This window comes from Ursus arctos, unplaced genomic scaffold (assembly GCF_023065955.2).
Source record: "Ursus arctos isolate Adak ecotype North America unplaced genomic scaffold, UrsArc2.0 scaffold_14, whole genome shotgun sequence".
Taxonomy (NCBI): domain Eukaryota; kingdom Metazoa; phylum Chordata; class Mammalia; order Carnivora; family Ursidae; genus Ursus; species Ursus arctos.
Window position 1 is genome coordinate 33,957,169 of NW_026622808.1, and position 13,558 is coordinate 33,970,726.

Below are 13,558 nucleotides of genomic sequence, written 5' to 3' on the forward strand. Positions count from 1 at the left end.
TTCACATAGACTTTCTTTACTCTTTTTCATTCTTTTTACTTAGTTCTCTTCTGGCTGGATAATTTCAGAGTTCCTGTCTTTAATCTCACTGATTCTTTTCTTCTGCTGATCTTCTGTACTCTATTTTACATTTCTCATTTAATTCATTGTAATCTTCAGCTCCAGAACTTCTGTTTTCTTTTTATGATTTCTATGTATCTATTAAACTTCTGGTTTTATTTGTGTATTGTTTTCATGATTTTGTTTAATGGTCTTTCTGTGTTTTCTTATAACTCCTTGAACTTTTAAAAAACAACTACTTTCAATTATTTATTGGGCAAATCACAGATCTGTTTTTTTCTTGGGCGTGGTTACTAGAAAAAATTGTATTCCTTTGGTGGTATCACAGTTCCTTTATTTTTCATGTTCTTGATATCTTGCATTGCTTTTTTGCATTTGAAGAAGCAATCACGTCCTCCATTTTTACTTACTGTCTTTGGTAGAGGAATAACTTAGACTTGTTGGATATTCTGAGAATTTTCCTTTGAATGCACCTGCTTCACACTTTTTATTCCTTTTTGGGGTGAAACTCTTAAGATTGTATGTTTTCTCTCAATCCCACAAAATCAGTCCAGTTGCTAATAATAGTCACTTATTTGCTTTACCTAAGGCAGTGCTGACTGCTCAAGTTTCTGTGCTTTCTCCCAGTCCCACAGAGTAAGGTGTGTTTCTGCATGTGTTCAGTAACCATCTGCAAAGGGTTATATTTGTTGCACAAGGAGCTGGCTATGGAGTTGGGGAGTAGCTAGGGAAAGTGTGCAGTGTGTTGGGGGTAACTGTGGGCCAGTTGGGAAGATTTGCAGATGAGGTGTCCCCATTGGCTCATGGACAGGCTTCCTGATGGAGTCTGTAAGGTAATTAGTAGGATCCTTTGATGTCTTTTGAGAGTCCTGGCTGCTCTCCTTCTATCCCCTCCTTACCCTCCGGTTGTGTAGTACACTTCAGTATTCTGGATGGGGTGAGAAAGAAGTGGGCCTCTTCAGCAACCCGCAAAACTGGGGAAAGCCAGGTGCTCACTCAGATGTTCTTACTTTCTGCCATTGGAGAAATCACAGATCAAGAAGGTGTCTCTTGGCACTGAGCTAGGCTGCCTTGTGGAAGAGATAATGCAGGTAATGTGAAGTTGTTCTTCTTACCCTCTTCAGTGCATCCAGTCTCAGATTTTTTTTTTTCTTCCAACATTGTGTTGGAACTTTTCCACTGGACTCCTGAACTTCCACAAGGTCATTCTTGTCTGGTTGATTGTTAAAAATAAATTTTCTTTGGTGGGGAAAATGGTACAAAACTCCTACTCTTCCATTTTGCTTATGGTTTTTTAAATTTATAATATATTTTTTTATTATGTTAGTCACAATATAGTACACCCCTGGTTTTTGCTTATGTTACTCCTCTGTGATTTTGTTGCTTTTTTCCCTGAGAGTCTTATTTTAGTCATGAATTGGTATTGAAGTTTGTCATATGCATTAATACAATGTGTGATTTTTCTTCATTAGATTTAATATGGTAGATTACATTGATTGATTTTTTTTAGTAATTATTTTTTATTATGTGACGTAGATTGATTTTTGAATTTGAAAATGTCTTGCATCCCTAAAATAAACCTCATGGTGCATAAGACTTCTTATATATTGCTGAATTCTACTTGATAACATTTTGTTAAGGATTTTTACATCTGTATTCATGAGGGATATTGGTCTATAGTTTTTTTTATACTATCTTTGATTTTGGTATCAGAGTAATACTGGTTTCATAAAATGAATTGAGAAATTTTTTTCCCTCTTATATTATGGTAGTGATTGTGTAGTAGTGGTGTTCATTCTTCAGTCATTTGGTAGAATGAAGCAGTGAAGACATCTGGGTCTGAAGATTTTTTTTTCTTAGGAGTTTTAAAATATGAATTCAATTTTCTTAATGGTCATAGGGCTATTCAAGCTATTCAGATGATGGGTTTGAACTGTGTGGGTCCACTTCTGTGCAGATTTGTGATACATACAATACAGTACTGTAAATTTGTTTTCTCTTATGATTTTTAAAATATTTTTTCTCTAGCTTACTTTAAGAATAGACTATATAATACATATAATATTCAATATATGTGTTGACTGTTTATGTTATCAGTAAGGTTTCTGGTCAACAGAAGGGTAAGTTTTTGAGAATTCAGAAGTTGTACATGGGTTTTTGACTGTGTGGGGGATTGGTGCCCCTAACCCTGTATTGTTCAGGAATCAAGTGTATACATTTTGTATTGGTTGAGTTATGATAGTTTGTATTTTAAAAGGAATTGGTCCATTTCATGTATGTCATCTATTTATTTGTGTAGAGTTTTTGAAATATTCCTTTAATATCCTTTTAATGAATGTGTAATATCCCGTTTCATTCCTGATATTGATAACTTGTGTCTTATCTGTTTTCTCCTTTGTTAGTCTTGGTAGAAATTAGTTCTATTTTTTAAAAAAGATTTTATTTATTTGTTTGACAGAGAGAACACAAGCAGGGGGAGTGGCAGAGGGAGAGCGAGAAGCAGACTCCCCGCTGAGCAGGGAGCCTGACTTGGGCTCGATCCCACGGCCCTGGGTTCATGACCTGAGCTGAAGGCAGACGCTTACTGACTGAGCCACCCAGGTGCCCCTAGTCAGTTCTGTTGATCTTTCCAAAGTCCAGCTTTATATTTTCTCTTATTTTTTTTCTGTTTTAAATTTTGTTGATTTCTGCTCTTTTTGTTCTTTTTGCTTGCTTTGGTTTTAGTTTGCTCTTCTATTCTAATTTCTTGAAGAGAGAGCTTAGATTATTGATTTGCAATTTTCCTTTTTATATTATTTTATTTTTAAAAATTCTAAAATTATTTATTAATTTTCTTAAGTAGGCTCCATGCCCATCATGGGGCTTGAACTCACAACCCTAAGATCAAGAGTCGCATGCTCTACTGACTGAGCCAGGTGGCCCATGCAATTTTCCCTTTTAATAACATACACATCTGCCTTTCTCTGACTGGCTTATTTCACTTCGCATAATATACTCTAGCTCCATCCATGTTTTTGCAAATGGCAAGATTTCATTCTTTTTGATGGCTGAGTAATATGCCATTATATATGTATACATATACCACATCTTTTTTTTTTTTTTGAAGATTTTATTAGAGAGTGTGTGTGTATGCATGTGAGTTGGGGGAGGGGAAAGGACAGAGGGGAGGGAGGGACAAGCAGACTCCATACTGAGTATGGAGCCCAACGCAAGGCTTGATCTCACCACCCTGAGATTATGACCTGAGCCAAAACCAAGAGTTGGATGCTTAAGTTTAACCAACTGAGATACCCAGGTGCCCCCATATCTTCTTTATCTATTCCTATTTGATGAGCATTTGGGCTCTTTCCCTGATTTGGCTATTGTTGATAATGCTGCATAAACATTAGGGTGCATGTATCCTTTTGAATCAGCATTTTTGTATCCTTTGGGTAATTACCTAGTTAGTGCAAATACTGGGTCATAGGGTAGTTCTATTTTTAACTTTTTGAGGAAGCTCCATACTATTTTTCAGAGTGGCTGCACCAGGTTGCATTCCCAACAACAGTGTAAGAGGATTCCCCTTTCTCCATATCCTGCCAACATCTGTTGTTTCCTGTGTTGTTAATTTTAGCCATTCTGACTCATGTAGAATTTAAGAAACAAAACAGATGAACATAGAGGAAAGGAAAAAAAGAGAGAGGGAGGCAAACCATAAGCGACTTGTAAGTATAGGGAACAAACTGAGGGTTGAGGGTATTAAGGAGGGCACTTGTGATGAGCATTGGGTGTTTTATGTAAGTGAGGAATCACTAAATTCTTCTCCTGAAACAAATATTACACTATATGTTAACTAGTATTTAAATAAAAACTTGAAATAACAAAAATAATATATGCATTTAATGGCAGTAATTTCCCTTTCAGCATTTCGTTACCTGTGTCTCCAAATTTTGATATATTGTATTGTCATTTTAATTTAGTTCAGTGTAATTTTTTAATTTACTCTGAGAAGTCCTCTTTGATGCGTGGATTATTTAGTAATATGTTGTTTTGTATCCAAGCATTTGCAGATTTTTTTTCTGTTATTTTCGTGGGATTGATTTCCAGTTCGATTTCATTGTGGTTAAGAAAATATTCTGTTTATGATTTTGATTGTTTTAAATTTGTTGACATTTGTGTTTTTGCCCAGGATATGATTTATCTTGGTATATGTCCTGTGGGCACTTGAAAAGAATGTGTATCTGCTTTTGTTGAGTGGAGTGTTCTGTGAATGCCACTAGATCCTGTTGGTCGATGGTGTTGTTGAGTTCTTCAACATTGCTCTTTTTCTGTTTAGTTGTTCTGTAAGTCTCTAACTAAAATTGTGAATTTATCTATTTTTGTCTATTTTTATTTCCATGAGTTTTGCTCCAACATTTTCTGTTGTTTTGTGCATATGCATTTATGATTGCTATGTTTTCTTGGTGGTTGACTTTGTATCATTATATAATGTCCCTTTTTGTATCTGGTAATTTTCTTTGTACTGGAGTCTACTTTATGTAATATTAACTCTTGCTTTCTTTTCATTAATTTTTGCATAATATGTTTTTTCATGCTTTTACTTCTTATTTGCCTATGTTATATTTATAATAAGTTTTTAAAGATTTATTTATTTGAGAGAAAGTGTGGACTCAGAGGGGAGGGGCAGAGGGAGAGAGAGAGAATCTCAAGCAGACTAGTCTCTTATGGTTTGCTTCCCTCTTTTTTTTCCTTTCCCTGTTCATCTGTTTTGTTTCTTAAATTCCACATGTCCCCTTCTCATGTTTGATAATTTGCTAGAACAGCTCACAGAACTCAGGAAAACAACTTAATTACTATTACCAGTTTATCATAAAGGATCCGACTTAGGAACAGCAAAATAGAAAAGATGCTTACGGCAAGGTATGTGGACTGGGAAATGGAGTTTCTATGCCCCTTTTTGGCATTTCAACCTCACAGCAACTTTGTGTGTTCATTATCCTGGAAGCTGTCCAAACCCCATTATTTGTTTTTATGGGAGTTACATTATGAAGGCATGATTTATTAAATCATTGGCCTTTGGTGATTAGCTCATTCTCCAGCCCTTCTCCCCTCCCTGGGGTTGGAGAGTGGAGCTGAAAGTTCCAACCTTCTAATCACATGATTCCCCTGACATCTCCCATTCTGAAGCTATCTGGGGCCCACCAAGGGTCACTTCATTAGCATAAACCCCAGGTACAGCTGAAAATGGCTTTTCATGAATAACAAAGTTGATGCTTCTCCTGTTCTTATCCAGAAATTCCAAGAGTTTTAGAAGTTCTTGTGTCAGGGATTGGGGATGAAGAAATATATATTATTATATCACAATATCACAGTCAGTTTTGTATCATTTAAAATTTTTCTGATTTATGACTCACTGCTTCTTTCCTCTCTCCCCTCCATTCTACTGTTGAGCCCATCCAGCATCTTCTGTTTCTTTGTTGAGACATTTTGTTTCTTTGCTGAGATTCTCTTTTTTTTCATGTTTCATGCATATTTGTAATTGCTTACCTGAATCATTTTTGTGATGGCTCCTTTAAAATATTTGTCAGATAATTCTAATATCTTTGTTTTCTTGGTGTTGGCATGTATTTTTTTTTCCATTCAATTTAGGATCTTCATGGTTCTTGGTATGATAAGACCTGGACCTTTAGGTATTATGTTACAAGATACTGATTTTATTTAAACCTTTTGCTTTATCTGGCTTTTGTGACAGTGCTGCTGTAGGGGAAGGACAGGATTTGCCTCATTACTGCCATGTGGAGGTTGAGGTCCATGTTCCCACTCAGCCTCTGTTGACACTGAAGTGTGCAGACTCTTTGTTACTGTTGAATAGATGTGGGAATTCTAGCTTCCTAATAGTCTTCCACTGATTATTCACTGTCTGGAAAGCATTGTAAAGCCTTCTGCTGTTCCCCATGTGGCCTCTGATACGACCAGGAGGAGGGTGGTGTCCTTGTCATTGCTGAGCAATGGTGAAAGCCCCCACTCTCTCTTAGGCCTCTTCGGACACCACAGGGAAGTGATGGAGGAGCCTCATTAATGCTGTTTAGGGGTAGAAGTTCAGGTAGTCTCCACTGCCACTCGGTGGTAGTTATTGCCCACTTGGGTAGAGAGTCTTGACTCCCAACTTGGCCTTTTCAGCCACTATACCAGTGCAAGGTTTGAATATGTTAATTATAGTCCAATTATGGTGAAAGTCCAGTCTGTCCAGTTAACCTTGCTTGTGTGGGTGAGAGCTGGACCATAGTTTTTTTTTTCCCCTTTCTTTCTTTTTTGGTGATGTTTGGAAGCAATATAGTGGTTATTACTGAGATGTTTTCTTTATTGACAGGCTGACTCCTGGTTCTTAAGCTAGAGAGAACAGTCTTTTTTGTCTGTGCCTGTTGGTGTTTCTTGGTTTCTAGCCTTTTCAGCTTCAAATAGCAGATGTATAAGGTAAAAGAAAATCTAAGGAATTTACCACTGTGTTCTTTCTTGCATCTCAAGGTCCCTAGTTGGTCTGCCTTTTTCTCTCTCTCTTTCAGAATCTTCCTATTTTTTAAAAAATATATTTATTTCTAGAGGTTTTTAATATATGATATATATCCATCCTTTATATATGATGTTATATATTTGTATGTTATATATATGTGAAATATATATATTTATGTATATGTTACATATATGGTTGTATTACATGTATTACATATATGTCCACAGTTTTTCATTTTACTTAGCAGGAGGAATAGTAAAAAGTATGTCTCATCCATCTTCCTGGAAGCATACACTAATCCTATGCCTTTTTAACTTTTTACTATTCTAACTTTATAGATAATGGGTTGTCATCATTTAGTTTTGGTTGCATGCAGTTGTGTTTTATTCTATTTTAAGTCCAGATGCTGCCAGAGAGGCTCATTTCTGTCTTTCCCTCTCCAGAGTACTAAATTGGGAGTTCCATGACTGAGAGGTAGAAAGAGTTTGGGAAAGTGGCACATAGGTTTTTTTGGGTGGCATTAAAGAGACACAGAACCTACTGTACAGCAGACTCTATCAAGAAGCCCACCCACTAACTGCTGGGAAAGCCCCACCCATGGATTTCCCCACTGGCCCATGAGCATCCCCAATGCTTTGTGTGCCTCACACTACCCCCACCCCCATGCTGCAGCTGGCTCAACGTGCATGCTCTTTAAGGTGGTGGCAAGAGCAAGCTTTAGAAGACTGTTCATGAATACACATGGAAAGCAGGCAGAAACTGCAGTGCAGAGACCACAAACCTGAATTATAGTGCCACCTTTGGGAAGACACAAGAGAGGCTGTCAGCACTCAGCCTGGTGCATTGTCGAATCAATAAAAGGCAATCATGCTGAAGAATTCTGCCACAGAAGTGAGCAAGAAACATGGATCATGTTCATGGAATCTTTGAGAAATTTACAGAATATCTAAGAGGAATGATGGAAGGTATTTCTACCCTGATGGTAATTAGTAAAGACTGGAGGAGGTGACTGTTACTTCGCATGTGAAGACCATAACACAGAACTCCAAGAAACATGAAAAACCAAGGAAGCTAATTGAATTTAAATTAAAAAAAAAAAAAGAAAGGAAAAACAAAGGAAACATATGCCAGCAAAGGACCACAGTAATCTTCCAGTAACTGAATCTAAAGACATGGAGTTGTACTCAAACAATGAATCATGGAACACTACATTAAAAACTAGTGAAGTACGGTTTTGATTTGAATTTCCCTGATGGCTAATGATTTTGAACATTTTTTCATGTGTCTGTTAGCTATTTGTATGTCTTCATTGGAAAAGTGTCTGTTCATATCTTCTGCCCATTTATGATTTGTTTATTTGTTTCTCGTGTATTGAGTTTGAGAAGTTCTTTGTAGATCTTGGATACCAGTCTTTTATCTGTAGCATCATTTGCAACTATCTTCTCCCATTCCGTGGGCTGCCCCTTAGTTTTTTTGACTGTTTCCTTGGCTGTGCAGAAGCTTTTTATCTTGATGAAGTCCCACAAGTTCATTTTTTCTTTTGTTTCTCTTGCCTTTGGAGATGTGTCATGAAAAAGGTTGCTGTGGCTGATGTCGTAGAGGTTGCTGCCTATGTTCTCCTTTATGATTTGGAAGGATTCCTGTCTTACATTGAGGTCTTTCATCCAAATGTTGAGAACTCGTTCTTTCTGATAGCTGAGTAATATTCCATTGTATATATGGACCACATCTTCTTAATCCAGTCATCTGTTGAAGGGCATCTTGGTTCCTTCCACGATTTAGTTATTGTGGACAGTGCTGCTATGAACATTGGGGTGCATATGGCCCTTCTCTTCACAACGTCTGTATCTTTGAGGTAAATACCCAGTAGTGCAATGGCTGGGTCATAGGATAGCTCAATTTTTAACTTTTTAAGGGACCTCCACACTGTTTTCCAGAGCGGCTGTACCAACTTGCATTCCCACCAACAATGTAGGAGGGATCCCCTTTCTCCACATCCTCTTCAGCAATTGTTATTTCTTGCTGCAACATGGACGGCACTGGAGGAGATAATGCTAAGTGAAATAAGTCAAGCAGAGAAAGACAATTATCATATGATTTCTTTCATCTATGGAACATAAGAACTAGGAAGATCGGTAGGGGAAGAGAGGGATAAAGAAAGGGGGGGTAATCAGAAGGGGGAATGAAGCATGAGAGACTGTGGACTATGAGAAAGAAACTGAGGGCTTCAGAGCGAAGGGGGTGGGGGAATGGGATAGAGTGGTGATGGGTAGTGAGGGCATGTATTGCATGGTGCTCTGGGTGTTATACGCAACTAATGAATCATCGAACTTTACATCAGAAACCTGGGATGTACTGTATTGTGATTAACATAACATAATAAAAAAAAAAGTAAAAAAAAAAAACAAAGGCATGGAGATCTACAATTTATTTGAAAAGAATTCAAAAAAGCTGTTTTAAGGAAATTTAATGAGCTAAAGAAAACACTGAAAGACAATTCAATGAAATTAGGAAAACAGTACATTAACAATATAAAAAATTTGTCATAGAGATTGAAATAATGAAAAAGAACCAAACAGAAATTCTGGAGTTGAAGAACTCAATGAATGAAATGGAAAAAAAAATGCAGTATAGCACAGTAGGCTTGATTAAGCAGAAGAAAGAATCAGTGAAATTAAAGAGGAACTTTGAAATTATACAGTCAGAGGAAACCTGAAAAAAGAAAAAAAATGAGAAAGAGTGAAGAGAGCTTTCATGAAAGGTGGTACATATCAATGGGACCAATTTGTGAATCACTGGAGTTCTAAAAGGAGAAGATGGGGGGAAAGGGGCAGGAAGCCTATTTAAAGAAATAATGGCTAAGAACTTTCCAAATCTAGGGAGAAATTTGGACATCCAGGTTTGTAGTGTTCATAGGTCACCAGACAAACTGAACATGAAGAAATCCCCTCCAAGACACATGATAATAAAATTGTCAAAGTCACAAGGAAAGATTTTAAAAGCAGCAAGAGAAACAAAGTTTGTAACTTATAAGGTAACCCCCCCCCATTAGACTATCAGTGAATTTCTCAGCAAAAATATTACAGGCCATAAAAGAGTAGGATAATATATTCCAAGTAGTGAAAGAAAAAAGAAACACCAACCAAGAATACTTTACCTAGCAGAGCTGTCCTTCAGAAGTGAAGGAGAGATATAAACTTTCCCAGCTAAACAAAAGCTGAGGGAATTTACCACTAGACCTGCCTTACAAAATGTAAAAGGAGTTCTTCAAGCTGAAATGAAAGGACACTAATTAGGAACATGAAAACATGAAAATATAAAACACACTGGTAAAGGTAATTACATGGTCAGATTTAGAATACTCTAATACTCTGATAGTATATTAACTCTAGTATTAAAAGATGATAGTATTAAAAACATAGCTACAACAATTATAAAATATACAATATAAATACAGGTAAATTGTGACTCAAAAACAATAAAAGCAGGGGAGAGTAAAAGGGTAGAGTTTTTGTATATGATCAAAGTTAAGTTGTTATCGGTATAAAATAGACTGTTATAAGATGTGTTACATAAAACCATGGTAACCACAAAGCAAAAATCTACAGCAGAATCATGGAAGATAAAAGATATGGGAATCAAAGCATACCACTGTGGAAAATCATCAGTTCACAAAGGAAGGCAGCAAGAGATGAAAGGAGCAAGGCAATTATAAAAGAACTGGAAACAATAAGATAGCATTAATAAGTCTTTACCTATCAATAATTACTTTAAATGTAAATGAATCATGGAACATTACATCAAAAACTAAGGATATACTGTATGGTGACTAACCAAAAAAGTATTATAAAAAATGTAAATGGATTGAATTATGTAATCAACAGGCCTAATGTGGCTGGATTGATTAAAAAACAAGGCCCAACTAATTGCATGCCGCCTATAAGAGACTTACTCCATCTTTAAGGATACATGTAGGTTGAAAATAAAGGGATAGAAAAAGATATTTCTGCAAGTGGAAACCAAAAGAGAGCACAGGTACCTATACTTACACTGGATAAAATAGACTCTAAGACAAGAACTATAATTAGAGACCCAGAAGGTCATTATATAATGATAAAGGGATCAACTCATCAAGAAGATATAACGATCATTCATAAAGTTGCATCAGAAACTAATATATTAATATATAATAAATATATGAAACAAATACAGATTTAAAGGGAGAAGTAGATAATACAATAGCAGTGGGAGACTTTAGTAGATAGATTATCTGAGCAGAAAATCAACAAACTGTACTGTACTTGAACTGTACTTTAGACCAAATGAACCTCACAGACATAGATAGAACATTTCATTCACCAGGAGCAGGATATACATTCTTCTCAACTGAAGATGGAACATTCTCCAGAGTAGAGCCTATGACAGGTCACATAGCAAGGCTTAGCAAATTTAAGAAGATTGAAATTATACCATGTATCTTTTCAGACTACAGTATATGAAAGTAGAAATCAATAATGGGACAAAAACTGGAAAATTCACAAATATGTGCAAATTAAACAATACAGGTCTGAACAACCAGTGGGTCAAAAAAAAATCACAAAGGAAATTAAAAAATACCTTGACACAAATTAAAATGTAAACAGCATACTATGGGATGCTGCAAAAGCAGTTTTAAGAGGGAATTTTATAGTAATACATGCCTACAATATGAAAAAAGAAAGATGTCAAATGAACAACCTAACTTTACATCTCAAGGATCTAGAAAAAGAACAGACTATGCTCAAATTTAGCAGAAGGAATGAAATAACAAAGATCAGAGTGGAAAAAGTGAAATAAAGACCAGAAAAGATTAACCAAACTGAGAACTGTTTTTTTTTTTTCCCTTAAGATTGCCAAACCCTTAGATATACTAAGGGAAAAAGAGGAAAGACTCAAGTAAAATGAGACATGAAATAGGAAACAATAAAAACTACACCACAGAAATAGAAAGGATTATGAGAGAATGCTATGAACAGTTAATGCCAACAAACTGGATAACCTGGAGGAAATGGATGAATTCCTAGAAACATATAACCTACCAAAGATAAATCAGGAAGAAATGAAAAAAAACCTGTTAATCATCCAAATAATGAGTAAGGAAATTGCATGAGCAACCAAAATCTTCTTTTTTTAATAATATATTTTTATTATATTATGTTAGTCACCATACATTACATCTCTAGTTTTCAATGTAAAATTCCATGATTCATTACTTGTGTATAACACCCAGTGCACCATGCAATACGTGCCCTCCTTAATACCCATCACCAACCTATCCCATTCCCCCACCCCCCTCCCCTCTGAAGTTCTCAGGCAACCAAAATCTTCTAACAAAGAAAAGTCCAGGACCTGATGACTTTACTGGTGAATTCTACCAAACTTTAAAAAGTCAATACCAGTTCTTCTCAAACTCTTCCAGAAAATTGGAGAGGAGGGAATACTTCTAGACTCATTTCATGAGGCCAGTAATACCCTGATATCCAAGCCAGATAAGGACACTAAAGGAAAAGAAAACCAAAGGCACTATCCCTGATGAATACAGATGCAAAAATTCTCAACCAAATATCAGCAACCCGAATTTAACAGCATTTTTAAAGGATCATATGCCATGATCAAGTGGGGTTAATCCAAGGGACAAGAGGATGGTTCAACATTATCAAACTAATAAATGTGATACACTTCATTGATAGAATGAAAGATAAAAATCATGTAATCGTTTCAGTAGATGCAGAAAAAGAATTTGACAAAATGCAACATCCTTTCATGAATAAAACTTAGCAAATTGGGTTTAGAAGTAACGTACCTCAACATAATAAAGGCCATGATATGACACGTCCACAGATAACATCATACTCAGTGGTAAAACATTAAAAGCTTTTTCTCTAAGGTGAGCAACAGGACAAGGCGGCTCACTGTCACCACTCCTGTTAGAGTACTGGAAGTCCTAGCCAGAACGGGCAGGTAAGAAAAAGAAACAAAAGGTATCCAAATAAGAAAGGAAGAAGTAGAATTGTAAGTACTTGCAGATGATATGATATATGTAGAAAATCCTATGGACTCCACCAAAAAAACTGTTAAAACTAATGAAAAATTTAGTAAAGTTGCAGGATACAAAATTAACACAATTTAGTTGTGTTTCTGTTCACTAACAGTGAAATATCTGAAAAAAGAAAGGCAACAGTCTTATTCAAAATAGCACTGAAAGCAAGTAGAAACTTAGGAATAAACTTAACCAAGGAGGTGAAAAGATCTGTACATTGAAAACTATAATATGCATTACTGTAGTCCAGCTGCTGATGGCCTTGTCTGATATAGATTTGTTACTGGCAGTGGTATAGACCAGAAAGTATAAAAAAAAATTTAGGCCATTTACGTTTTATTTGAAGGGAGTTTCATACATCAGGAAAAGGAATGAAGAACTGATTGGAAAACTTAATTGTTTTTTAAAACAATTCATTTTTTTATCCCTTAGGAATTGAAATCAAATTATGGCAGATATCAAAATGGAAACTCTAATGAAAGAGTGAAAGAAGAAATGTTCATAGAGACTTCCAAATTGATTCATTTTTGTGAATATAAATGTGAGCCAGAGTCTGAGAATTCTTTCTCCAGCTTAGAGGTGGATAGCATTGGTGATAATAGCTGGTTAGGTGATATTGTTGGTTTTATAGATACATGCCAAGCTCTATAAGTCTATATCCTGAGAGTGATTAGATGGAATATTTCCAGTCTGTAACTTAAAAAATCTTTTTGGTAGTCACTTAAGATCACAGTTTTCTCCTGAGGATAGACTCTGAGTGTGAATGACAATGAAATTCCTATCTAGTGTATATAGTTTGTGCAACTTTGCATTCTTAATATGCAAAGTGGTTGCTACATTAAGATATCTACTGTATTGTTTTTTAAAAAGATTTTATTTATTTATTTGAGAGAGAAAGAGCACAAACACAAGCAGGGTGGGGGCAGGCA

At 35.9% G+C, this 13,558-nt stretch overlaps 1 protein-coding gene across 2 annotated transcripts in view; it reads left to right on the plus strand.

Moving 5' to 3' along the window:
• DOCK3 (dedicator of cytokinesis 3) overlaps positions 1–13,558 on the plus strand; it is a 569,026-nt gene that overhangs the window by 161,183 nt on the left and 394,285 nt on the right. The window contains exon 1 of one of the 2 annotated variants that reach the window (XM_057311742.1): positions 3,688–3,764. The exons of the other annotated variant lie outside the window; for it this stretch is intronic. Coding sequence (XP_057167725.1) covers positions 3,711–3,764 — 54 coding nt within the window. The 5' untranslated portion in view covers positions 3,688–3,710. Of the gene's footprint in view, positions 1–3,687; positions 3,765–13,558 lie in introns of those variants that run through there. 2 annotated transcript variants of the gene reach the window in all.